The 25,814-nt window shown below is 38.1% G+C and overlaps 1 protein-coding gene across 2 annotated transcripts in view; it reads left to right on the top strand.

The window, feature by feature from the left end:
• LOC105466965 (Nedd4 family interacting protein 1) overlaps positions 1–21,361 on the top strand; it is a 47,293-nt gene extending 25,932 nt beyond the window's left edge. Inside the window, exons 2-8 of one of the 2 annotated variants that reach the window (XM_011716206.2) lie at positions 14–101; positions 419–549; positions 3,938–4,025; positions 5,926–6,050; positions 9,075–9,141; positions 13,065–13,170; positions 19,888–21,361. In XM_011716206.2, the coding sequence (XP_011714508.1) occupies positions 14–101; positions 419–549; positions 3,938–4,025; positions 5,926–6,050; positions 9,075–9,141; positions 13,065–13,168 (603 nt within the window). In that variant the 3' untranslated portion in view covers positions 13,169–13,170; positions 19,888–21,361. The remainder of the gene's footprint in view (positions 1–13; positions 102–418; positions 550–3,937; positions 4,026–5,925; positions 6,051–9,074; positions 9,142–13,064; positions 13,171–19,887) is intronic. The other variant, XM_071098268.1, reaches the window with a different exon arrangement.
• Positions 21,362–25,814: the final 4,453 nt, after the last annotated feature.

The raw sequence follows: 25,814 nt of genomic DNA, 5'->3' as shown, positions 1-25,814 counted from the left end.
AATTTTTATTTAGTTACAGAATGAAGAAGAGTCTGGAGAACCTGAACAGGCTGCCGGTGATGCTCCTCCACCTTACAGCAGCATTTCTGCAGAGAGCGCAGGTAGGTAACAGGGCAAAGTGATTACGGAATCCTTAAAAACACTCTGCGCTTTGACATTACAGTTTAAAAAAAAAACGTTTCAGAACCAGTCGGAAGAAAGGTTACAAAGCGAGTCTGGATTTTAAATAATTGAGAAGTGGATACATTTAAAAATCACCTCCAGTCTCTTAGACGTTCATCTAGAAATGTCTTTTGGTTCAATTGTTATATATGTACTCTTAAGGGAATGGCTGGGTTTTGTCTGCTAGAGTTAGTGGAACTCCTTTTATTTCAATTCAGCTAATTATCAAAAAATTGTGACTGTTAAAATTCTGCAGCATATTTTGACTACAAGGATGAGTCTGGGTTTCCAAAGCCCCCATCTTACAATGTAGCTACAACACTGCCCAGTTATGATGAAGCGGAGCGGACCAAGGCCGAAGCTACTATCCCTTTGGTTCCTGGGAGAGTGAGTATAATTTGCCATGTTACTTGATGGCTGCTCTATGGGAATTAAGTTATTTTCATTGTCCAATTTTGATTCATTACTTATGATTGTATTGATTAGTGAAAGTAGAGCTAATTTAAAAAATCAGGTATATTTGCTTTTGGGATAATAAACTCATCTCTTCCTAAAAATGACAAGGTAAATTACTAGTCAAACCTGCTCATTTTTCCTTTATCTCTCCTATTGCCACTACTTTTTCAAGTCTCCTGGGATGGCTGAAGTATCTTGAAGCAGGAGCACAGTAACGTTTCCTTGATTCTGCACACTTAATATTTTGCTGTTGGGTGGATAGCTGCTAAGGAGGTCTAGGAAGATAATAAATATGTTCAAATTTATAGAATTAAACTCATAAAAGAGATCTTCACATTGATTTAGATGAACTCCATTCTTAACAGCAGTCCAGATCATGTCATTTGTGGGGACATAGTGAGTTCAGATTCCATCTAGCTTGACATAGATTCATGGAGGAGGAGATTGGGATGCCATATAAACCAGTGGAGATTATTGGGCACTCTTGGTTCTTGATGTCAGATATGTAAGGGCTGTATTTGTCATTTTGTAAATATTTATCCAGATTGAGGTTGATGCAGGTAGGGCATTAGATCAGATGTTGGGCGAATGGAAGCAGGATAAGTCCCCAGAAATGTGGGGACCATCAAGCCTCTAGGCTCTATTCTAGCAAGAAACTGGGGTGAGTAATGAGCAAGAACAGAAACCTAGTCTAGGCAGTGTGATGGCATAGGCCCAGAAGTTCCCCTCTTGGCTTGAAGATAGTAGACTGTTTACAGACCACACCTACTGTGAGGAGCAGAGCTCCTAAAATCATTGCTTGGCAGAAATAGTTTATGAGCGCAGTCTAGGATGATCCTAAATGGTGATGATATGTGTTCAGTTCTTATAGGTGCCAGGGAGAAACTAAGAACCGTAGTGTCTAAGGGCAAGACAATCATAATGTAACTGCCGTATATTGGAAGCAAACAACATGCTTGGTACTGTGCTTGATGCTTTTATGTATTTTGTATATTGTTTCCAGTCTTCATAGTAACCTTGAAAGGTAGAGATTATATTATCACCATTTTACAGATGTGAAAATTTAGGTCCAGAGAGATAAAGTAATTTTCCCAAAGTCATACGACTGATAAGTGGCAGAAGTGAAAGCCAAACCCAGATATTCTAGAATCCAAAGTCCTTGTTTGTTTCACTGTACTCTGCAGACCTGTTGCAATATATGGTAAATAGATCAGTATGGAAATTAGTCTGATAAATCACAGAACTCTTCAGAATACTTTCATTTGATACAGGTATATATTTAGGAACTTCTTAAAGGCCTCTAGTACTCAGCAGACATGTATAAAGCACTTTTAAAATCTAAGATGCAGTGTATTTTACAGTGGATAGGCAAAAAGCTTTGTATAAGGCACTGTTCCTCATTGTTACTCAAAAGCCTAAAATCCAACTAGGGTAAGGGGCCCACAAATACTGATAACTAAGACACTTAAGAGCAGTGGGCATCACGAACTGAAACTTTTTACTGGGTGATCATAGGGGAAGATGTGATTAGATGTGGGCCCGGAGTTTTGATGGGTAAGAACATTCCAGAGGGAAAAAGCACAGAAAGCAGGTGTGAATCCAGCCAGGTGAGGGCAGTTCTATGTATGTAGTAATTGGCTTTGTATGAGCACAGAGTTTGTGAAGGGAGATATAAAGTTGTGACTAGAACTGTTTATAGAATCCTTGGAATGTTAGACGGGGGTATTTAAACTTCTATATGCAACTTTTAGAGAATCCTTCAGAGTTTTTGAGCAGGGGTATGAGAGGACTTGTGTGGTGTTCTGGAAACATTAACTTGGCAACAATTTCTAGGAGGAATCATGGTAGAAGAGATACCAAGAGGACAGGAAGAAGGCATTTGTAATATTATTAGATGTTACTTCCATGTATTTTTTGGAGTATATCTTTGAGTAGTTATGCAAAAAACAGAGTTAGCTTTTAATTTTGGCAAAACCTTATTCTGCTAATATGAAGTAAGAATACTAGATATTTAATGTTTTAAAAAATTAATTATAAAACAATTCATTTTAATAGAAATTTCACACAATAGAGGAAGTACGTTAAGTTAGAAAAGGAAGCTGCCATTGCCACCGACCTCCCTTTCTCTAGTTCCCACTTCCCAGGGAAACCACTGTTAACAATTTGGGTCTTCGAGACTCTTTTCTGTGTACAACAAGTTTTGATATTCCCTAAAATGTTTTTCATTTGAGGAGCCCTCATTGAACTGTGTACAGATCTATCACTTTTAAGTATATATTCAATTATTTTTAAATATCTCAACACATACCTACATCAGTTAAAAAGATAGCCTACATGTGTTGGTATTGTTCAGGATCATGTTATTTCTAGATCTGCAATATTATGTTATCAAGTTAGGATGGAAGAGGTCTTATCTGCTGATAAGGTTAGAAGTGAGATTGTTTTAGATCTGTATGCCAATACAAATACATGATTATGGAGTTGAGCAGTGGGCAGTTCTGTGGACTATTCGTGTATGATCGTACTATTCTTTTTTCCCCTATATCAGCCTCGTAAAGCATTTATTTTTTTAATTTTTTTAATTTTTTTTTATTTTTTGAGACGGAGTCTCACTCTGTTGCCCAGACTGGAGTGCAGTGGTATGATATCGGCTCACTGCAAGTTGCGTCTCCCGGGTCATGCCATTCTACTGCTTCAGCCTCCTGAGTAGCTGGGACTGTAGGTGCCCGCCACCACTCCCAGCTAATTTTTTTGTATTTTTAGTAGAGACGGGGTTTCACCATGTTAGCCAGGATGGTTTTGATCTCCTGACCTCATGATCCGTCCGCCTCCGCCTCCCAAAGTGCTGGGGTTACAGGCATGAGCCACCACTGCACTTGGCTGATTTTATCTCTTTAATAGTCCCTGGATTACTAATATTTTAGGTCCTAAATAGGTCCTTGATTACTGATATTCTAGAATTTAAACCAAATGTGTAAGTAAATTTTGTCTTTTGTCTTTTTTTGAGGTATATTTTTTTTAAAGGAAGAGTAAATAGTTCTTTGTGAACTTTTAAATGTTTGAAGTGTATTGTTAAAGAACTTAGGTTATCAGATGAAAATTTCATTTTGAACACTGGGGATAGAAAAAAGATTTGCTTCTTTTCTAATTATATATTAATAATGCAAAATGGAATTTTAAACACACATTGAGCCTTTAATGCTCATAATTTTGAACTGAGCCAAAGCAATAACTTTTTTCCTTGCTACTCAAATTTATGCCTTCATTTTTCTTTATATCTTCCCTTTGCCTAGAAATAATTCTTTTTCTTTTCATTTAGGATGAGGATTTTGTGGGTCGGGATGATTTTGATGATGCTGACCAGCTGAGGATAGGAAATGATGGGATTTTCATGTTAACTTTTTTCAGTAAGTATGTATGCATAGCAGAACCACCCCCTCCAAACCAGAGTGCTTTGGATTATGGGTGAATCTGACTGAATTAAAATAACTAGTTGAGCTAATGTATTAATACATTATATTTATTTGGTGCCTTTTACTGGAATGTTCAAAGCTTAATATACCTTTGTTCTAATATCCCTTCTCTTTGCCTTCTGTTTTCATGAATATCTGTGGAAAATATAATTAAAGCAGTTATGAGGATGCTGCATTTTTACATGAGCTAAGCCTCATCTTCCAGGTCTACGGGGCCCTTTTGCATTGCTGCTACTCATCCTTAATCTGTAGAATAGGAATTAAATGCCTTTGATGAATTTTGCTCTGAAAGCTTCTTTTTTCTGACAGATCAAAGTCAGCCTGATTTTCTCCCTTCGTGTTATTTTGCATTTATCTTTTTGTGTGCCTCACATATAAGTGAGCAACCATTTCCTTTATTTGTTGTATTAGAAAGATAAGAAAATGCAATGCTTTTATAGGTGATGTTATATAAGTTGTCAAAATTCAGAGAACAGGAGGACGAGTGACTTGAATCAGATTATTTGGGGGCACTTATTTAATGTTGAATGCATTTATTTTATTTACTGGACTATATATAAAATACACACAGTAAAAAGCAGAGGTCAGGCTGGGCATGGGGGCTCACGCCTATAATCCCAGCACTTTGGGAGGCTGAGGTGGGCGGATCACCTGAGGTCAGGAATTTGAGACCAGACTGGCCACCATGGTGAAACCCCATCTCTACTAAAAATACAAAAATTAGCTGGGTGTGGTGGCAGGTGCCTGTAATCCCAGCTACTCAGGAGGCTGAGGCAGGAGAATCGATTGAATCCGGAAGGCGGAGGTTGCAGTGAGCTGAGATCGTGCCATTGCACTCCAGCCTGGATGACAAGAGCGAGACTTCGTCTCAAAAAAAAAAAGCAGAGGTCAAAGCCAGGGCACAGTGGCTCATGCCTGTAATCCCAGCAATTTGGAAGGCTGAGGTGGGCGGATCACCTGAGGCTAGGAGTTCAAGACCAGCCTGGCCAACACGGAGAAACCCCGTCTCTACTAAAAACAAAAATTAGCTGGGCATGGCTGTGCACACCTGTAGTCCCAGCCACTCGGGAGGCTGAGGCAGGAGAATCGCTTGAACCTGGGAGGCAGAGGTTGCAGTGAGCCAAGATCATGCTATTGCACTCCAACTTGGGTGACAGAGTGAGACTCGGTCTCAAAAAAAAAAAAAAAAAAGGAAGCAGAGGTTGTAAGTATATAGTTTGAAGACTGTTAAGGTTTGCTTTTTGTTTTTTGCTGTTTTTTGTTTTTTGTTTTTTTTTCCTTTTGAGACAAGGTCTTGCTCTGTTGCCCAGACTGAATTTGGAGTGCAGTGGTGTGGTCACTTCTCACTGTACCCTTGACCTCCTGGGCTCAAGTGCTCCCCCCACCTCAGCCTCCCAAGTAGCTGGGACTGCAGGTGTGCACCACTGTGCACCACTGTGCCCAGCTAATTTTTTTTCTTTCAGTTTTGTAGAGATGGGTCTTACTGTGGTGCTCAGGCTGGTCTCAAACTGCTGGGCTCAGGGGATCCTCCCACATTGGCCTCCCAAAGTGCTAGGATTACAGGTATGAGCTACTGTGCTCAGCCTGTTAAGGCGTTTTTGAAAGTAACTAACAGTAGACATAATTGTATAAAACCTGATAGGGAGGAATTTTTCTTGTTTGCTTTTTGGGGAAAGACAGAGAAGAATGGTTGTTTTAGAGGAGGTATGGTGAGGGTTGTGGAGGACAGGCTTTTATCCTTTGGAAAGTCATTAAAACAGAGGCAGGTGTAAGGCACTCTTGTTCTTGGGTAACAGGACATGTCTAACATCTTTCCCCTCCTCTGCTTTTGCAGTGGCATTCCTCTTTAACTGGATTGGGTTTTTCCTGTCTTTTTGCCTGACCACTTCAGCTGCAGGAAGGTATGGGGCCATTTCAGGATTTGGTCTCTCTCTAATTAAGTGGATCCTGATTGTCAGGGTAAGTTGTACAACAGAAAAGATGGGCTCTACAGAGGGACAATAATTAGAATATTTTTGAATATTTGATTTTTCATTTGCTTTTTTAAAAGTTATTTCAGCGTGTTAAATGATTTTTAGTTTGTCTAAAAAATGATGAAGCCGAACCAAAATCATTTGCAAATGGTTCATGCACACAAGTTTTGTTGTCAAAGCTATTGAATACTGGTCTAGTATTAATATTGTTCACCATCTGCTTTCTTTGTTTCTGATGTTTATAATATGATAATGTATATGTTCTGAAATTAGTTGTTTTTATAATAAAAGGAAGGATATTTACCCCTTTGATGTCTCATCAAAAGCAGCCATTCCTCTCATTTCTGTTACAGTTTTAATCTAGCTCTCTCTCTTCTTCCTTCTTTTCTTTTCTCCTTCTCGTCCCCTCTCCCCTCCAGGATTGCTTATGCCAAAATGTTTGGGGAGCCAAAACTGTTTAACAAGTATTGCTCCATTAGGAGCCTACCTCTGAAGTAAATTATAGAGATGTATGTCTTTAGTGACTTAAGAGTTGCCAGTTAGTTAAATTTGCATGAAGTAATTTAAAGTTGTAAAAGATCTAGGCTTTTAAAGTATCCCCTGATTTCAGATACATTTATTGCTATCATCAACCTTATAAACAAAAACAATTTATCCATCATAAATTGGCATACTTAACTAATGGGTGTTGCTTGACCACTGTAGTTTTTCTAAGTAGTGCCACCTTATTTATTATAAAACATTTGTTAACGTTTTTAGGGTTCTAGAATCCTTTGAGAATCTGATGAAAGTTATAAGCTTTTCCCCCACATAGCTAATATGTACTCATCTATAATAATGGACTTTAGGTTAAGAACTCAAGCCCTAAAGAGGTTTTCATTCCTTCCCTAAATCTTAATTGTTACTTTATTAACAAATAAAATGCTATATTTTAATTTTCAAACTACATTAAACTCTTGGACACCAAAGCCTCCAAGGAAAAGAGAAATAAAATTAATTCCAGTCTTTTTTTTTTTTTTGTAACTAAATTTTCAACTGCATTTACAAAGTGGATTAAATGGGCTGCGCGCGGTGGCTCACGCCTGTAATCCCAGCACTTTGGGAGGCTGAGGCAGACAGATCACAAGGTCAGGAAATCGAGACCATCCTGGCTAACACGGTGAAACCCTGTCTCTACTAAAAAAATACAAAAAAAATAGCGGGACGTGGTGGCGGGGGCCTGTAGTCCCAGGTGCTCGTGAGGCTGAGGAAGGAGAATGGCGTGAACCCAGGAGGGGGAGCTTGCAGTGAGCCGAGATTGTGCCACTGCACTCCAGTCTGGGTGACAGAGTAAGACTCTGTCTCAAAAAAAAAACAATTAATCAAATGAATTAACTTGTATCAGTTAGGATGCTTTTGACTGTGAGTAACGAAAACCTAGCTCAAAATGGCCTAGAAAAAAATTTTTAATTGTTATTTTAAATGGGGAAAGTTTATTTCCCCTGAAAACAAGTCCCTGACAAGGAGGTTAGTTAAGTCAGTGGCTATTGGACATCATCAAGGTCAGCTGACCTATCAGCATATTGGCACAGATCCCCCCATGCCCTCAGGGTTAAAAGATGGCAGTTTCATGTATCAGTATTACATTGAAACACAGCAGTGCTCAAGAGAAGAAAAAGAACTATTGCCGGGCGCGGTGGCTCAAGCCTGTAATCCCAGCACTTTGGGAGGCCGAGACGGGCGGATCACGAGGTCAGGAGATGGAGAGACGATCCCGGCTAACACGGTGAAACCCCGTCTCTACTAAAAAATACAAAAAAAATAGCCGGGCGAGGTGGCGGGCGCCTGTAGTCCCAGCTACTCGGGAGGCTGAGGCAGGAGAATGGCGTAAACCCGGGAGGCGGAGCTTGCAGTGAGCTGAGATCCGGCCACTGCACTCCAGCCTGGGTGACAGAGCAAGACTCCGTCTCAAAAAAAAAAAAAAAAAAAAAGAACTATTTAAAAAAATTTTTTTCTACCACCTTTAGAAAGAACTATTTTTTCTCTAAGAGCCAGGAAAGCTTCTCAGAAGCCCTCAACTTCCATTGGTCAGAATGGCATCCTGTGCCCATTCCTAAACCAGTTGCCAGCAAAGGAAGGGGATTACCCTGGTATACATAATAAAGCTTCCAAAGTCAAGACAAGGCCAGAGGAGTAGGCAAAGTCAGGCCTCCTTAGAAAGAAGGCAATGATATCAGCTACTCAGGAGGCTGAGGTGGGAGGATTGCTTGAGCTCAGGAGTTCAAATCCAGCCTGGACAACATAGTGAGATCCTGTCTCTTAAAATTAATAATAATAATAATTGCTTTTGGCACTGAATAAGCAAAGTAAAACGATCATTATTGAAACACATTTCTAGAAGAGCAAATATTATGTGGGGAAAAAATGTTTTCTAAAAAACAAATTTTTGTGTACTTTCAAAATAAGGAGTTCATAAAGCTAAAAGCTATCATATTTAACAATTGCTTTTCTCTGAAAGGAAATAGATTTGCATTTATTGTAACCATTTCAAGCCAGTAATATGAAAATACTTTCACTTATATTTTAAAATTATTCTAAAGGCTAAGCGATGGCATTGGTAGAACAAATAAGTTTTGCCGGGCACAGTAGCTCATACCTGTAATCCCAGCACTTTCGGAGGCCAAGGTAGGTGGATCACCTGAGGTAGGGAGTTTGAGACCAACCTGACCAACATGGAGAAACTCCATCTCTACCAAAAATACAAAATTAGCCAGGCATGGTGATGCATACCTGTAATCCCAGCTACACAGGAGGCTAAGACAGGAGAATCGCTTGAACCCGGGAGGCAGAGGTTGCAGTGAGCCGAGATCGTGCCATTGCACTCTAGCCTGGGCAACAAGAGGGAAATTCTGTCTCAAAAAAAGAAAAAAAAAAGAATCAGTCTTGCATTTTGTGATTTTGTGTACCCTTAAGTTAAAATGAGAAATTGTGTCTGTTAAGCTGCTATAAAGTGTTTTGCCTTATTTTTTAGTTTTCCACCTATTTCCCTGGATATTTTGATGGTCAGTACTGGCTCTGGTGGGTGTTCCTGGTTTTAGGTAAGTGTTTTTAATGTAAGAAAAGGCAAGAAAATATTACATTAAATTTTATAAGTAAAATTACTTTTAGTAAATGTTCATCTTGATTACTGTATAGTAATATGTTAATAATTGTTAATAAACATTTTTAAAATGTTGATTTCTTAAAGAATAGTCTTTCGTTACCGTCAGAGTAACATGCAGAGTAATAAACAGTTTCTTTGTGGTTGTAGGTTTTTCCTAACCTATACATACATTCTTCTCCTCCATGTGATCAGTGGGGTATACTGATGACTCTGTAGTCTGTCAGTTTTTTCCCCTTGTGAGCTGTTGCCACACAGCATTCACAGACTCAAACCAGAATTGCTTATAGGCTTACTGCAACCAGTTGAACTAACTTGTAAGTGCAGGTGGACCAACTTTGGTGGGTCTATCAGTAGAAAACAGAAAATATATAACCTCACTAGACATAACTTCTGAAAGAACCACCACTGGATTTCTAGAATTCTTTAGTTTACCATTGGTGGGAATAAGAATTATTTTACAATAGGCAAGCGGACTCTTTTTTTTTTGACAGAGTCTTGCTCTGTCGCACAGGCTGGAGTGTAATGGCACGATTTCGGCTCACTGCAATCTCCACCTCCCGGGTTCAAGCAATTTTCCTTCCCCAGCCTCCCAAGTAGCTGGGATTATAGGTGTCCGCAACCACACCTAGCTAATTTTTTGTATTTTTAGTAGAGACGGTGTTTCGCCATGTTGGCCAGGCTGGTCTCGAACTTCTGACCTCAGGTGATCCACCCGCCTCAGCCTCCCAAAGTGCTGGGGCTACAGGTGTGAGCCACCATGTCCGGCCGGAATTTTTTTTAAAAATATATATACCAGGTATTTCAGGTTTCTGGTCTTTGGATTATTTTTTTTACTCTAAACATTTATTTTTAAATATTTTTTTCCTAGACATTAAAACAAAGAGATGAACATTGGAGTAAATTATTTCAATGTTGGCTTCTTGATTATTTGTAAAGAAAATATATATGATACAGTAAGAGAGACCACCATCACTTCTGTCATTTCTACAAAAGAATAACAGGGCCATCTTGTGGCTGTTAAAGACGATGCGATTGCCTCACTGTGTTTCTGTGACATTAGTTTCTCCTATCTCCTGTTTTGCTGCTTGTTGCCTCCTTAATTAAGATTCTTGTTGGTGGTGCTGCTAATGGGTCTGGCTAGCACATCCTGGCACCCACGCCTGACAGGTGCTTAATAAATTGAGGACCTGGGCCAGGCATGGTGGCTCACACCTGTAATTCCAGCATTTTGGGAGTCTGAGTCAGGAGGATTTCACCTTGAGGCCAGGATTTCAAGACCAGCCTGGGCAACATAGCAAGACCTCATCTCTACAAAAAATTTTTTTAAATTAGCCAAGCATGGTGGTTTGTGCTTGTAGTCCTAGCTACTCGGGAGACTGAGGCAGGAGGACCCCTTGAACCCAGGAGTTGGAGCCTGCAATGAACTATGATGGCACCACTGCACTTCAGCTTGGGTGACAGCAAGACAGTGTGTCTCTAAAAACAAAACAGTTCAGGACCTGTTTTGCCAAGACTAACAGAGCCTTGCATTGCTGACCCTACATTTTACTTAGAAAATATAAATCATTCATCACACCGTCTACCACCTCCTCAACAGCATAATCTACTCTATGATTGGTCATTAGAATTCTAAGGAAAGAGAAATAGTAATTTTTTTTCCTCTCTTGATTATTGAGAACTTTAATAATAAAAATGACCAACAGGAGAATAATTTAGAAGAAATAGTTCCTTGGCTTGCTTGTTTTCTAAACTGTACCTTTAAGAGAAAGGCTGACCACCCCTGTTTCCCCAGGTCAAATCCTGAATGGACCAAAGAAGAGCCCTTAAGCATATGTTCAGATTGATTGCTTATGGCATAAATGATTTAAGGAAATTTAATGGATTGATTCTCTTTCTATATTAAAGTTTCATGGGAGGTGGTTTTATAATACTTTATCATTGATCATTCTTGCTATGTACCATTTGCTTGTATGCGAAAAATAAGAGTTTGGCCGGGCATGGTGGCTCATGCCTGTAATCCCAGCACTTTGGGAGGCTGAGGCAGGCAGATCACTTGAGGTCAGGAGTTCGAGACCAGCATGGCCACCATGGTGAAACCCCGTCTCTACTAAAACTACAAAAATTAGCTGGGTGCAGTTGCTCATGCCTGTGATCCCAGCTACTCTGGAGGAGAATGGCTTGAACCTGAGAGACGGAGGTTGCAGTGAGCTGAGATCGTGCCACTGCACTCCAGCCTGGGTAACAGAGCAAGATTCCGTCTCAAAATACATATATATAGTAATAAGGGTTTAGATACACTTATGAGCATTTATACCCAATATTCGGGTCATTTTGGGAACTTCCCTTTTGAAGAGAACCAGTTTCATGGCTCTTGCAGAGCTGTATGCAGAGCTCCTAAGCTGGCCGCTCATGAGCTATAGTTAGCCTATAGTTTGTTTGTTCCACAGTTACTTTTAAAGTTTTTCTTAATTGGTTGCCAACATTTTAAAAATCAAAATTATTTCACATAAAACATCTGAATGTTTTTACTTTTCTTACAAGTTGGAATATCAAGCAAAGCTAGCCTACATTCCCCATGGCACCCTTTGACTAAAGCTGAGTTGTTGCTGTCTCCTCCATATAGGTCATGTGCCTTCCAGTTCAGTAAGATCCCACCACCATACCCCAGCTTAGTATTTGAAGGGGTAAACCCCTGCTCGATACTCACTTGTTGCTTTGGGTGCCAAACAGAATGATGTTCCCCAAGCTCAGAGCTGACAGCTCTTGGTAACTACTAAAAATCAGTTCAACTGTCCAAGTACAGTTTTCTGCCACTGAGTATCCCAGTAAAAGTGTTTTTTAAAAAAATGTGCTAAGGGCTCAGAGACCATCTCTGAAAGAAGAAGGCCAAGAAGAGTATCCGAGTTTCCACTGGAGGTGCATATCACCTCTCTGCTGACAGTTTTAAGAGGTACAAAGTTTTGTGAATGTTATAGATTCTGGTGTCGTCACACAAAAAAGAGTCTTACTAAGAAGAGAAAAATAGGCTGGGTGCAGTGGTTCACACCTATAATCCCAATTCTTTGGGAGGCTGAGACAGGAGAATCAATTGAGCCTAGGAGTTCAAGGCCAGCCTGGGCAACATAGCGAGACGCCTATCTCTACAGAAAATTTTAAAATTAGCTGATGCCCAGCTAATGGTGGTGTGAACCTGTTATCCTAGCAACTTGGGAGGCAGAGGCAGGAGGATCATCTGGGCCCAGGAGTTCAAGCTTACAGAGCTGTGATCGTATAACTGCACTCCAGCCTGGGCAACAGAGCAAGACCCTGTCGGGGGAAAAAAAAAAATAGAGAACTAGAGTTTCAAGTTGAGACGATGAGAATTGCTGTAATAGATAAGGGGATCCTGACATCTAGTGGACAACATTATATACTGTCCACAGAAAAAACAGCTCATGACAAGGAAGGTTACATTTTTTCTTTTTACTTGAGAAAATCACAGTTATGATCTCTTTTGTTGTTGTTGTTGTTTGGAGTTAATTATATTGGCATGCTTTTTTGGAGCTCAGTAGGTAGATTTTAATGTGTTTCTCAATGAGACTTTCGTATGTAAATGTTTGGCTGCATCTTTTATTTCCTTTTTAGACCAATTCAATTCTGAATGTGCAAAAGACACTATTGATTCTTGCATTATACCTTCTCATTAAAGGATGAATAATTTGGTATGAAAATCCTTTGCAGATTCTGGAGGAAATTGCTCATGCTTTGATTACCTTTAGCAGAAAAATGACAATGTATTGCTATCAGGAGAGGGATTTCTGGGGAGGGGACTTGCCATGGAAATTATAAATTCATTCATACTTTTCTTTTTTAAATTAGGCTTTCTCCTGTTTCTCAGAGGATTTATCAATTATGCAAAAGTTCGGAAGATGCCAGAAACTTTCTCAAATCTCCCCAGGACCAGAGTTCTCTTTATTTATTAAAGGTATTAAAGAAAAAAAATTTATTCTAGTCCCAGTGTAACCATGTGCTACGTTGTAGATTTCTGTTCAGTTTTAGAGTAAGTATCTGTGGTAGGGGGATATAGAGAAGGGAAGGAAGGCACAGTCCCTGCCTTTTAGCAGTTTCTTGTCTAGTAACAGGGATTTTTACAAAAAGCTATTGACAAAGTCAAATTAGAAAACTTGCCATAGGAGAAATTGTTACTTTGTGCTTTGACAGTGTGAAAGAGGCAGGGATCTTAGCAGTCATCAGAAAGCTAGGATATTTGGCTGCTTGACTGAATCCAGCATCCTGAATCCCCTGCTTACTGTTGTACCAGTTCCAGAGGATGACATTCAGAAGGAAACCTTCAGGCCTAATCACTTGTCTTTGCCCCTAAATCCCAGAACCTGGAGAGACTGTGTAATACTTTAAGAACTCCGTTTATCTGGGCTGCTGACAAGCCCACCAAGTCTTCCATCTCTTAAAATTGTCATTGAGGCTTTCCTGATGGCTTTCTTCAGGTTGACATTCTGATACCACTCTAATGTAAGGAAAGTCAAACCCAAGAAAACAAGAGAAAGGACCTTTTCCCTTGCCTAGAACAGGAGGACTAAGCCCTGGCAAGGCTCTTTGACTCACACATGATTTTCCCCAGAGGCTGACATTCCATCTTACATCAGTGGCTGCCTAAAGGAAGAGGTAGAGAATCTTGAGAAAGAGTACACCAGAGAGAGCTCTCTTTGGTAACAAGTTCTAATAGACTTTCTTGGACTTGGCTGTTTGTTCCTTGGGACTTTTGGGGACTGTGTTGATCATAGAGTAGAACCTTGAGCACCACCTAGAGGCCAGTCCAGTTGAAGGTCTTAGGCAAAGCATTGTAAAGGGTAGGTGTAGTAGTTCAGATAACTTTACGTGATAGTGGAGAGTGTGGGGAAGAATTTCAGAATCATCTGAGGCAGAGTGAAGAGCAAAAATAGGGAAGTATGGAGCTTGTTCGAAGGACAGTAGTTTGATTTGGGGCATAAAGGAGTATTGAGGGTCAAGGCTAAAAAGTCAGGTTGAAACAGGTTTCTGAAATAACCTTGAGCACCAAGTCCATTTAGTAGAACCATCAAATTGATAGAACCCGTGACATGTTGGGTCAATGCAAGACTAAGCCCACGTGGAACACGAATGTGTTCTGTACTCTCAGAGTATCAGTTTATATAGGCAATCATACGCTAATAATCAGATTCTCAATTTTGAAGATTTGTGGTGGTCTCAGGAGGTATGTTTCAAGAAAATAAAGCATCTACGATAGTTCATTTTCCAAGTGATAGAACAGCATTGAAAACTTTAGGCAACAGAATAATATAATGAGACCATCTTGAATATAACAAACATTTTTTCAAGCATTGTATATATAGTAAACTAAAATTAACATTCATGGAGTTTTCCATGTGTCAGATAATAAGCATTTTACATGGATAATTAAATGTATGTAAGTAAAGAAGGCTTAAACTGCTTTTAAAGTTAGTTTCTTCAAAGAAATATATACTAGTATTCGTTACTAAAAAACAGGAATCTTTGCGTGTTTAAAAATGTGTAGCATGTCATGAATTTGAATTCAGCCACACAGTCTGGATGTAGATGAACATTCATACCACTGGCCTGGGCCTTAATGCTTACGATGTGTCTTTGTTTATGTCTGGAACATAAGAGGCTTATTAGATATTCTTTGCAGTTTTATTTAGTTACCATTGTCATCTTTCATCTATATATCTGATTGGAATTTATAGTTAGCCTTAGGTTTAACTTTTACCTATCAAGGATTCAAACGTTAGTACTATTGGATTGCTACAAGTCCTCCTTATGAAGGATGCTGAAATCACCTAATATTTTCCCCCGATACATTGACACCCAAAATATACTGAGGGGACAGATTTCTTTCTCTTTAAAAAAAAAGTCATCGATTCTGTAGGTGTAGTTTAATGTTAGCTCTGAATTTCTAAATGGACTGAGATCACACCTCTGCCTATTCTCTTCATCCTTCAGTTAGAAGGAAATTTGGATCTTTATTAGGGGATTGCATACCTTCTTCATCTTGGTTCTAAGCATAAGAAATAAATAGCAGTCCAGTTGACAGAAAGCCTGAACGTCTCGGTTTTCCTGTGTTGTTTGGTACTTTACTGAAAATTTTGTTGTTATTGTTTGGATTTTCTAAAATTTCTGAAATGTTTTTTGATGTTCTAAATTTAAAACTATGCATGTGGGGTTGTGATTTGAAGTAGGCAGTCCTTAGTAATAATAATGTTGTAGGAACTGCTAAGGGAGATTGAAGTGATGAACTTGCGGGTGCTTCAGGAGTATACATTAAGAGCTGTCAGAAACGTACTCAGGTAAATGAATGCACTCCATTGGAGGGCATAATAGAGTTTATTTGCTTTTCTGTTTAACTGTGATACCCTGGTTTATTTGAAATCATTCCTGACACACCCAGAGAATTCAGAGCTCTAAATTAAGGGTTTGAGGAACTTACAGCAGACTTTAGAATTCTAATGACTTCACTAATTTTCCAGGGATCCCCAGAGGGAACCTGAAAAGCCATAATATCCTATGGGACTGAGTTCCCTTTGTCCATTGAAAGGGTAAGAACTATGTCCAGATCCAGATGTAGAATCCTTTCTTTCTCTAGTTCAGAGGACATTTAGTTTAATTTTGTTAGAAGACATACTAGGAAACTGTCATGTGAAGTATGAAAGCTTTATTTTTTTTCCTCCCTATGGATTCTTTATTATGTTTATCACAGTTTTTAAAAAGTCATTATCTGCTAATTCCAACATCAAGATAGATAAGTCTATTTGTATTGATGGATTTTTTCTCTTGATTCTGGGTTACATTTTCCTGTTTTTACATACCTGGCCAGTCGTTTCTTTGTTGCAGCATTGTCAGTTATCATGTTGTAGAGATTGTGAGCTCTGAATTTTGTCAGAAGGTTGTTGAGTTTTTGCCTAGCAGGCAGTCAGATTACTAAAGGATAACTTTGATCTTATTTCTAACTGTCATGTACAGTGATTCTTCTAGGGAGATAGGGGTAGGGGAGAGGGAAAATGTAGTTTAAAAAAACCTAGGCTAACTCCTGCTGAGGAAAATCACTGGTAAATTAGTGACTCCTCTGCTAAATTGCCTGTCTTGACATTGTCAACCTGAAGTCATCAAAAGGATCAGAATACAGAGTTTATGCAAGTAGAAAGCTGGGAATGGCCAATCAGAGAACACAAACTTTAGAAGATGGGGTCAGTGTTCCCAAAAGCTTTATTTTCTTTTATGGACTTCTACTTCTTTGATGGAGATGTCACCAGTTAAAAGATAGCTGAAGAAAGACACAGGTAGGGAATTTTAAAAATAACTTTGCTGGAAAGATACAGATACAGAAATTTTAAAATAACTTCACCATAACAGAAAAATAATACTTTCCATATTGTACTAGGATTTGGTAATTTACTACAAAAGGGTGTAAGAATAGTGACTTTTATAGTCAGGCTACCTAAAATATAGTACAAATAAACCAATCTTGAAGTGATCCCGAAACACCTCTTTCTAATCAGCCAAGTAGATGTTACAAAAGCTAAACATTAGAGCTCATGTACTGCTATAATAGGGGCAGCTCTCAGGTTCTCTTTCAGAGTCCGTTTAAGCTTAAGGGAGGGAAAATGTATTAATAAGCTGTTATCTGTTTTCCTACTTCATAACAAAATGCCAGAAGGAACTGCTAAAGGTGTGCACAGTGGCCATCAAGAAGTATGTGACTGGGCAGGGCGCAGTGGCTCTCAACTGTAATCCCAGCACTTTGGGAGGCCGAGGTGGGCAGGTCACCTGAGGTTAGAAGTTTGAGACCAGCCTGGCCAACATGATGAAACCCCATCTCTACTAAAAATGCAAAAATTAGCTGGGCGTGGTGGTGTGCACCTCTAATCCCAGCTACTTGGGAGGCTGAGGCAGAAGAATAACTTGAACCCGGGAGGTGGAGGTTGCATTGAGCCAAGATCATGCCACTACACTCCAGCCTGGGCAACTGAGCAAGACTCTGTCTCAAAAAAAAAAAAAAAAAAAAAGTATGTGACCGAGGAAGCAGAAGAAACAGATAACCTGTTATAAACATCTGTACCTGAAATGGTAAAAAATGTAAAGTGTTTATACTTGTTCCTATTTACCAGTTCACTGGAAAATACATTTTTATGGATTACCACCTCCTCTGATGCTGCCAGGTGAATGAGGAGTTAGCTACAGTAATAACGTGGTAACACAGTTGATTGGTTATATATTGGTTATAATAGTGTCTTATAACACTATTTGTGTGGTACCAAAAGCACTTGTACATACGAAGCATAATGTATTTTAAAATTATTTATTTTAACTACATCTGAAATAGAAGGAAAAAGAGGAGGTTTTTGAGCCCTAGCATTAATGAACTAGGGCCTTCATATTTAAAAAGTGACCTAGTGACCTGTACCTATTAGGCATCAAATATTTTAATTTTTTTCCATGTGATAACAGACACTTTCATTTCTCCTTTTCTGTAATTTTTCTCCTATTCCTTAATATCTCTTTTATTAAAGGAAATTCATCTCAAGGTAAAGGTTTACTTATTGGACTGTGTTATAAGATAGCAAGATAGTAGAAATGGTGTTTCCAGTAGAATTTTTGCTAAACAAAATTTACATAATATCTCCAAGAAGAACTGGTTGTCTTCCTGTTGGAATTAAATGATCTGTAGGCTATTGGATTCCTTTTTTTTACAAAGTGATCTGATCTACAATTTAGTAATGTGGTCCAGAGTCCCTAAGATCTGTTTGTCCTTCAGTTTGCATACTGCCAGCATTTCTGTAACACTGCCATTCAAGCCTCCAAGTCTCAGACAGCAGTGCCTGCTAGCAGTCTTTCATTTGGAAATTGTGTGGTGATTGAGATTACCCACTGGTCACCTATCTAGGTCCTCTTGAGAGATTTTAATTTAATTTAATTTAATTTTTGCTTTTCTTACTGAACGAGCAAAGGGATTTTTAATGTTTGTTGGGTGGCAGGCTTTGACTTTGAGGAATCTATTAAAGCTGTTTACCTATGCTAAAGCATCATAAACTAAGGTAGTAACCAGGTAATTGTACCATATTGCATATTCTTGCAAACTCTGTTTTGACCTACTAGTCACTGTTTCATCAGTTTTCATCTATTAAACTGATAAAACAGAAATTACTTATGTTTATAATGAGTCTGGCCTCATTGCAAAAATGTTCATTTAATATTCATTTGCCAATTTTCTTTTTGCTTCTACTTGGCTTTAGAATTCCTTATATTCTTGTGTCTCTGTCTCTGTGCTTTCCAAGGTCTTTCAGTCTCTTATATCTCAATCTAAAGAAAAGATGTCCTTGTATCAGTTTCAGTGGTTTACTTCAAATCACAATACCAGTGAATTTATAGTTTGGAAAAATGCTGATAATATTAAAATATGTTAATTTCCTCCAGTGTGTTTGTAGTGTCTCTCCATTTTGGCAGCCTTTTAAATATTTATGCAGTAATTAATCAGAAAAGATACAGAAGACGTCAGGCATAGTAGCGCACACCTGTTAGTCCCAGTTACTTGGGGGGCTGAGGCAGAAGTATGGCTTGAGCCCCGGAGGTGTAGGTTGCAGTGAGCCAAGCTCGCGCCACTGCACTCCAGCCTGAGTGACAGACTCTTGTCTCCAAAAGAAAAAAAAAAGAAAGAAAAGACACAGAAGAGTTTCTTGTGGCTTTTACAGTAATCTGGGGGATAGAAAAGTAAGTTATGGACCTATATGTGAGCCCATCCAACTCTTACTTGTTGCTGAGTACCACAAAATAGTTTCTCAATAAATATTTATTAAGCAGTAAGCGTATCTCTTTAGTGTTTCTTTTGTTGTTAATATTTCTTCTTTTATTGTTAATATAGGGAATTACTTGTAGTTTTTCGCAAGTTGTTTTCATGAGAACCAAAACAATGTACTAGTACAGAAATGCCTCAAAGTATTAGATGAAAACTGCATTTAGTAAAATGCATAGGCATTATTTTGAGAGCATTTATTTCAGTCGGATACATTCCTTTCTTAAAATCAGTTTGAAACTACATATATTATTTTAAGAGAAACATGTCCCCAAAATACAATGACTTTTTTGGAAAACTTGTTTTTTAAAAGTATTTGTGGTACCTGTGAGTTTATCCTTGTTTTCTAATTTTGCCATGCTCAATTGAGGTATAGCATGACATCGTTGACATCCTTACTGGAAATCTTCCTTGTGCAATATCTAGTGGAATTGTTAGGGTAAACAGTAGCTTCAGATATATTAGGAAAATTACCTGTGCACTTGGATTATGCTCTCTGTCCCAAGTTACAGTCACTGCTGACAGGGTTAAGTGTGGGATGCAGTAGCACTGCTTCCATTCTATTCTTTTGTTAAGAGGTTTGGAAAGAGAGACTCCTGACTTCAGGAGTTTTTAGAAAAAGCATTCCAGTTTTTTCTAGTTCTAGAGGCCTTGATAACTTTAAGAACTGAAATTTTAATGTTTATTGAATACCATGATGTCAGTATACAGTAATCTTAAAACTATGTTAAAATGCACTTGTATCTCCAAACATCCTGCCTTCTTTTGTGACTACATCCTTCTCTTAGCCAAAATAACAAGCTAACTAGAGTTTCAATATTCAATATCCTTCTCTGGCAGATGTTTTCTGGCAAAGGCCTTCCTGCATTTATGAATTCTCTCTCAAGAAGCAAGAGAACACCTGCAGGAAGTGAATCAAGATGCAGAACACAGAGGAATAATCACCTGCTTTAAAAAAATAAAAGTACTGTTGAAAAGATCATTTCTCTCTATTTGTTCCTAGGTGTAAAATTTTAATAGTTAATGCAGAATTCTGTAATCATTGAATCATTAGTGGTTAATGTTTGAAAAAGCTCTTGCAATCAAGTCTGTGATGTATTAATAATGCCTTATATATTGTTTGTAGTCATTTTAAGTAGCATGAGCCATGTCCCTGTAGTCAGTAGGGGGCAGTCTTGCTTTATTCATCCTCCATCTCAAAGTGAACTTGGAATTAAATATTTTATTGTAAGATATGTATAATGCTGGCCATTTTAAAGGGGTTTTCTCAAAAGTTAAACTTTTGTTACTATGTTTTTGAACATAATCCATATTTGCTGTTCAAATTAATCTAGAAATTTATTCAATTCTGTGTGAACACCTGGAAGCAAAATCATAGTGCAAAAATACATTTAAGGTGTGGTCAAAAATATGTCTTTAATTGGTAAATAATAAGCGTTAATTTTTTATAGCCTGTATTCACAATTTTGCAATACTTTATTGTACCTAAGGGATTCTAAAGGTGTTGTCACTGTATAAAATAGAAAGGACTAGGATACAAATGAAACTTAATTACTAAAATGTAATTCTTGACACTCTTTCTATAATTAGAGTCCCTCACCCCCATCCCCACCCCCACCCCCCCTTATTTTCCTTTTATCTCCTGATGATTAGGCCAAAGGCTGGGAGTAAGGAGAGGATTAGGTACTTAGGAGCAAAGAAGTAGCTTGGAACTTTTGAGATGATCCCTAACATACTGTACTACTTGCTTTTACAATGTGTTAGCAGAAACCAGTGGGTTATAATGTAGAATGATGTGCTTTCTGCCCAAGTGGTAATTCATCTTGGTTTGCTATGTTAAAACTGTAAATACAACAGAACATTAATAAATATCTCTTGTGTAGCACCTTTTACTGTAGATTAGTGCTTAATTTCTTGGCTTCATTTGTTGATTGCTAAGGCAATTTTTTCTAATCTTAGGGAATAATTCAGTAGATGTGATTAAAAAGCTAATGTTGGATCAGGTTTTTTTTCTTCATTTTCAGCACAAGAAGTCCTCTTCTTTCATATCCTACTAAATACATTCCTAAAAATGTATATGAACATTGGTTCTGTAAAAGATAATGGACTAAAAAAGTAGAGAAGAGTTGTAGAGATCTTAAATCATTCTGGAATTCCTAATTATGCTTCAATTTTTAGACATAATTTTAGATGATTTATTTCCAGTGTTTTCTGCATGTTCTCATTTGTTCTTTTTCTCAGTTGAATGCACCAACTGGTTTGAGTCCTGTGAGCATTCAGTCAGTTGAAATTAAAGATTCCTCATTTCTCCTGATTTCTATTCTTGTCTCCATGTTACATTTAGAGACCAGTGGTTTTTATGATATCAGCCATTTGATTTTTTTTATTTTCTATTTAAGAAATATAAAGAAAAAATACACCAAGATGGTCAAATTACTACACAAATCAGCACCAGCACAGTCTGATAGCTGCAAATGTCCATTCATCTGCTGTGTGTGAATATCCAGAATCAGCATAGGAAGTCATTTAGGATGTCAGTATATAATGCACAGAATTGTGGGTTGTTTGAAAGCCAAACAGGAAAATTAGGAGCCTCCTGGATTGACATTTCAATGATCCTTCCAACCAGTTTATGGATTATTATGAATAATAGTATAGTGTGTTCTTGTTCAGAAGTTATATTTGATAATGGAGGGAGTTTTATGAAAGCTTCTTTGAAGATTTTTTTTTTTTTTCCATTTTAAATCAGATTATATCAACAATGGAGTTTGGAATTTTGTATGGCCTATAATGTTTTAAGTTCCAGAATGAAAAGGTCCGTAACAATCTGAATAGATGTGGACACATAAAGCAGAGAGAACTATGTACATTATCTTGCAGAACAAAATAGAAGGGTCCTAAATCACATTAACTCAAACATTGTAGACTAGCTTTGTGTTTATTCTTCAGGTCCTTGTGCCTTATTTGGTTTTGTATATTCAACGAACTGAAATATTTGGAATTCCTATTTCTACATATTTGGTAGTCCATAAGACTTTGTCAAATGTAAACCTACAGTTTGATGTGCTTTAAAATACCTAGTCAAGAGGATGATTTCTCTTTAATCGTTTAAATGTTCTGAAAGTTAAAATCTTTTGAGGCACATAAAGTTGGCACCATATATCATCTGGAGTCCTTACTGGTATTCAGGATGAAAATGTTCTTGCTGCATTGTTGATTCTCATTTTTCTCTCCCATTTTCTTTCTCACTTGGATACGTTAATACTGATAATGGATAAAGGGTGAGATTTTATTTTATTTTATTTTATTTATTTATTTTTTTTTTTTGAGACAGAGTCTCGCTCTGTCGCCCAGGCTGGAGTGCAGTGGCGCGATCTCGGCTCACTGCAAGCTCCGCCTCCCGGGTTCACGCCATTCTCCTGCCTCAGCCTCCCGAGTAGCTGGGACTACAGGCGCCCACAACCGCGCCCGGCTAATTTTTTGTATTTTTAGTAGAGACGGGGTTTCACCGTGGTCTCGATCTCCTGACCTTGTGATCCGCCCGCCTCGGCCTCCCAAAGTGCTGGGATTACAGGCGTGAGCCACCGCGCCTGGCGAGATTTTATAATAAATGGTTTTAGAAAGGTATTCATAGAAACCGTGGTTATTGAGTTTATGGAGTAAACTAGCTTGGACCTTGGGCTACAGGACAATTAGGATTCACCCGTAACGACACAGTGGCCTGTGTTTCTTAACTTCTTGTTGCCATTTGAAACTCTGTACTCCAATGTTTAAAGGGTTCTGTATAGTCATTTTTTTTTTTCAGAAAGTTACATTGCTTTGTATAGAAATAAAAGGCATTATTAAAATTTGCTTGTTAAAAAAACAATAAGAATGAATATCTTTACTAATAGGATTGATTTTGTTTAGAGTTTTAAAGAAACAACAAAATTTTTAGTGAAGTAAATGATTTTTTTTCCCCTTTGCTTTCTTACTACAAATCTGACTTGAGCTCTGGCCCACCGTGTCATTATTAGTACAGATGAAGTTTTGCTTGGTCTTCACTGTGTTCTTTTACTAAAATATACTCTACTTAGCTATAAATGGTTTACATTCAAAGGAAGAAATAAATTACTGAAGTGGAGTATCAGGACCAATAGAAGTGATACTTCAATTTGAGTGATTGCCTGAGGGGGCAAGATTCTGAGGTGAGAATCGACAAAACTAGACCCCAGCAAAACTAAACCCCTGGCCTCAGGCTTTACATCCAGTCCAATGCCCTCTTCCCATTGTCCCAACCTTCTGAAGGGTTGGTGTGTAAACATTGACATAAAATGAAAAAGATCATTTGGCCATGCTTGTAAACATCAGTAATCTAATTTTAACTTAAAACATGCTAAGAATAGACATAGAATTGTACATTTATGTAAAGTAGGAGGGTGTGTATATGTGTGTTTGCAGAGATGGATGAATAGATTTTTTTTTTTTTTTTTTTTTTTTTTGAGACAGGGTCTCACTCTGTAGCCCAGGCTTAAGTACAGTGTCGTGATCTCAGCTCACTGCAACCTCCACCTTCCAGGCTCAAGTCATCCCACCTCAGCCTCCCAAGGAGCTGGGACTACAGGCATGTGCCACCACACCCGGCTAATTTTTGTATTTTTAGTAGAAACAGGGTTTTGCCGTGTTGCCCAGACTGGTCTTGAACTCCTGGGCTCAAGGAATCCGCCTGCCTCGGCCTGCTGGAATTACAGGCGTGAGCCACCTCACTTGGCCAGTAGGAGGGTATATTTTATGAAAAAGTAATTGTGACCCCTATTACCTACCTGAATCTGGTTCTTGGTTAAACCTCAGTGGTGAATATAGGTTAATCATGTGCAAAATGTATAATAATTTTCAGGTTCTGTGGGTGGTTCAGCTATTTAGAAGATTTTCACCTCTCAGGCTTTTAGAATATGATTTGAGGGATGATGAGGGTCATAGCAGAAGGCAAAATATGCTTCCACAGATGGTTTGTAGATTTAAAAAAAATTTTTTTTGCATATTTTAAAGCCTAAATAGTATTTCTAGCCTATAAGATGGATAAGGTGGATTGGGTGAGAGCATTTGTTAAAGCAGTAGTACAGTACTCTTGCATCTCCTTTTTCCTTTTGCATTTACCTGTACACGTTTGTGTATGCGTATAGTTGTGTTCTTTTAGACTACCTACAGAAAGCGCTCTTTGACAAGTAGCGTCTGCACGTTGGTTCTTTGTAGGCCCTGCTATTAACGTAGAAGACATCTCATAGAAATACACTGGGAATTCCCAAAAGGGAGAGTAAGTTTAGGTTGAATGTAAAAGAGGTTTTCAGGAGGAAATGATGGTTGTAGAAATTGATTTTGTATCATCTCCATTCTAAAAAGAAGCTATTTTATAACCCAGTTTATTGTATCACCTACAACTTTATGGCCTATGGAAAGAACTGCTCTTATGTAAAGTATATGAATTGAGAGCTGTCCTCCCAAGGCCAGTTTCCCTGACTATAAAATCTGAAATAGTCCATCTACTGCATGGCATTTTAATCCCCTCAGTCCTCCAGTTATTCTCGGAATTTTCTACTTGTAGGATAAATACGTTACTCAAAGGTTTGGGGTTAATTTTTATACCTGTTTTTACTAAAGCCTGTTTCTTTTTTTCTTTACCAAAAAGCATTGTCTTCTGATTTTGAGAGTTTTAATTCTTAAGTTTATCAATTGATGAATTAATAAAATGTAAATGTAAATTCACATCTCTTAAACCTGAATACAGAACATATGAATATAGAGGATTCTCTTGCATTTATGCAGGATTTTACCTAGGTCAGAAACTGAGATGCAATTGTGTGAAATAGAAGTCGTCCAACCTGCTTTGTATGTTGTTCATTCTGCTCTAAAAGCAGCTAATTTTAATCATTTATGTAGGAAATGTTTCACAGACTTTTCCCCATTCATTAGTGATTGCAGATTCATAGACATCAAAACTGAGAAAAGTGGTTAGTTTAGTGCTGGAGATTAGTGCTGGAGCTCTGGGAAGATGGCAGTATTCATTGTCATTCTTCAGTTGTCTGGAAGGTTCACGAGTGATATACGCAGCCTGGGAAACAAGAAAATAGGTCAAAAATCTAAAAGAAATCTCTAAAATAGAGAAGAAGATTTCCCTGACAAAGCATTATTAGAAAAAGCATAAAACTAAGGAAGTTCTGCCTTCTGGTTATGAAACCCAGCCTGATTCTAATGAAATTCATCCAAAATGCCAAAGCTAGAGTGATTTTCACCTTGCATAGCTGGGTTTGCATTCGTGTCCCGTGCTGAGAGCTGCTTTGCCTCTCACTTCCCCTCCCCCATTTAAGCCAGCTACTTCCTGTGCCAAGTTGGAGAGGATTGGAGCAACCTATCATCATAACTGGGCTAGAGTTATTCTTGATGAAACTTCCCTCTTTTCATTTGCAGAACCGTCAGAAATGCCTAAAATGCTACTTAAGTGGGGTTTTAGAAAGAATTTTGCCATCTGCTTCCTGATTCCACATCTTTATTTTGACAGAACATTTCATAGGCCGTATTTGGCAGTTCCTCTGTTTGGATGTCATTTTAATATGTTGCTTTTTTCTCTGATTATCAACACTGAAGATTTTCATGTATTTGATTTATTTCCAGTTTATATTTTAACAGATTGCAGATAAATCAGTGATTGCAGAGAAATCAGATGGATCAACATTTTCACCAACTATTTATTACTTTTTATGTATTTTTGTTTATTACTAGTATGCTTTGAT

This window comes from Macaca nemestrina, chromosome 6, assembly GCF_043159975.1.
Source record: "Macaca nemestrina isolate mMacNem1 chromosome 6, mMacNem.hap1, whole genome shotgun sequence".
Taxonomy (NCBI): domain Eukaryota; kingdom Metazoa; phylum Chordata; class Mammalia; order Primates; family Cercopithecidae; genus Macaca; species Macaca nemestrina.
Note: the sequence above shows the minus strand (reverse complement) of the source record. Positions and strands in the feature narration are given on the sequence as shown.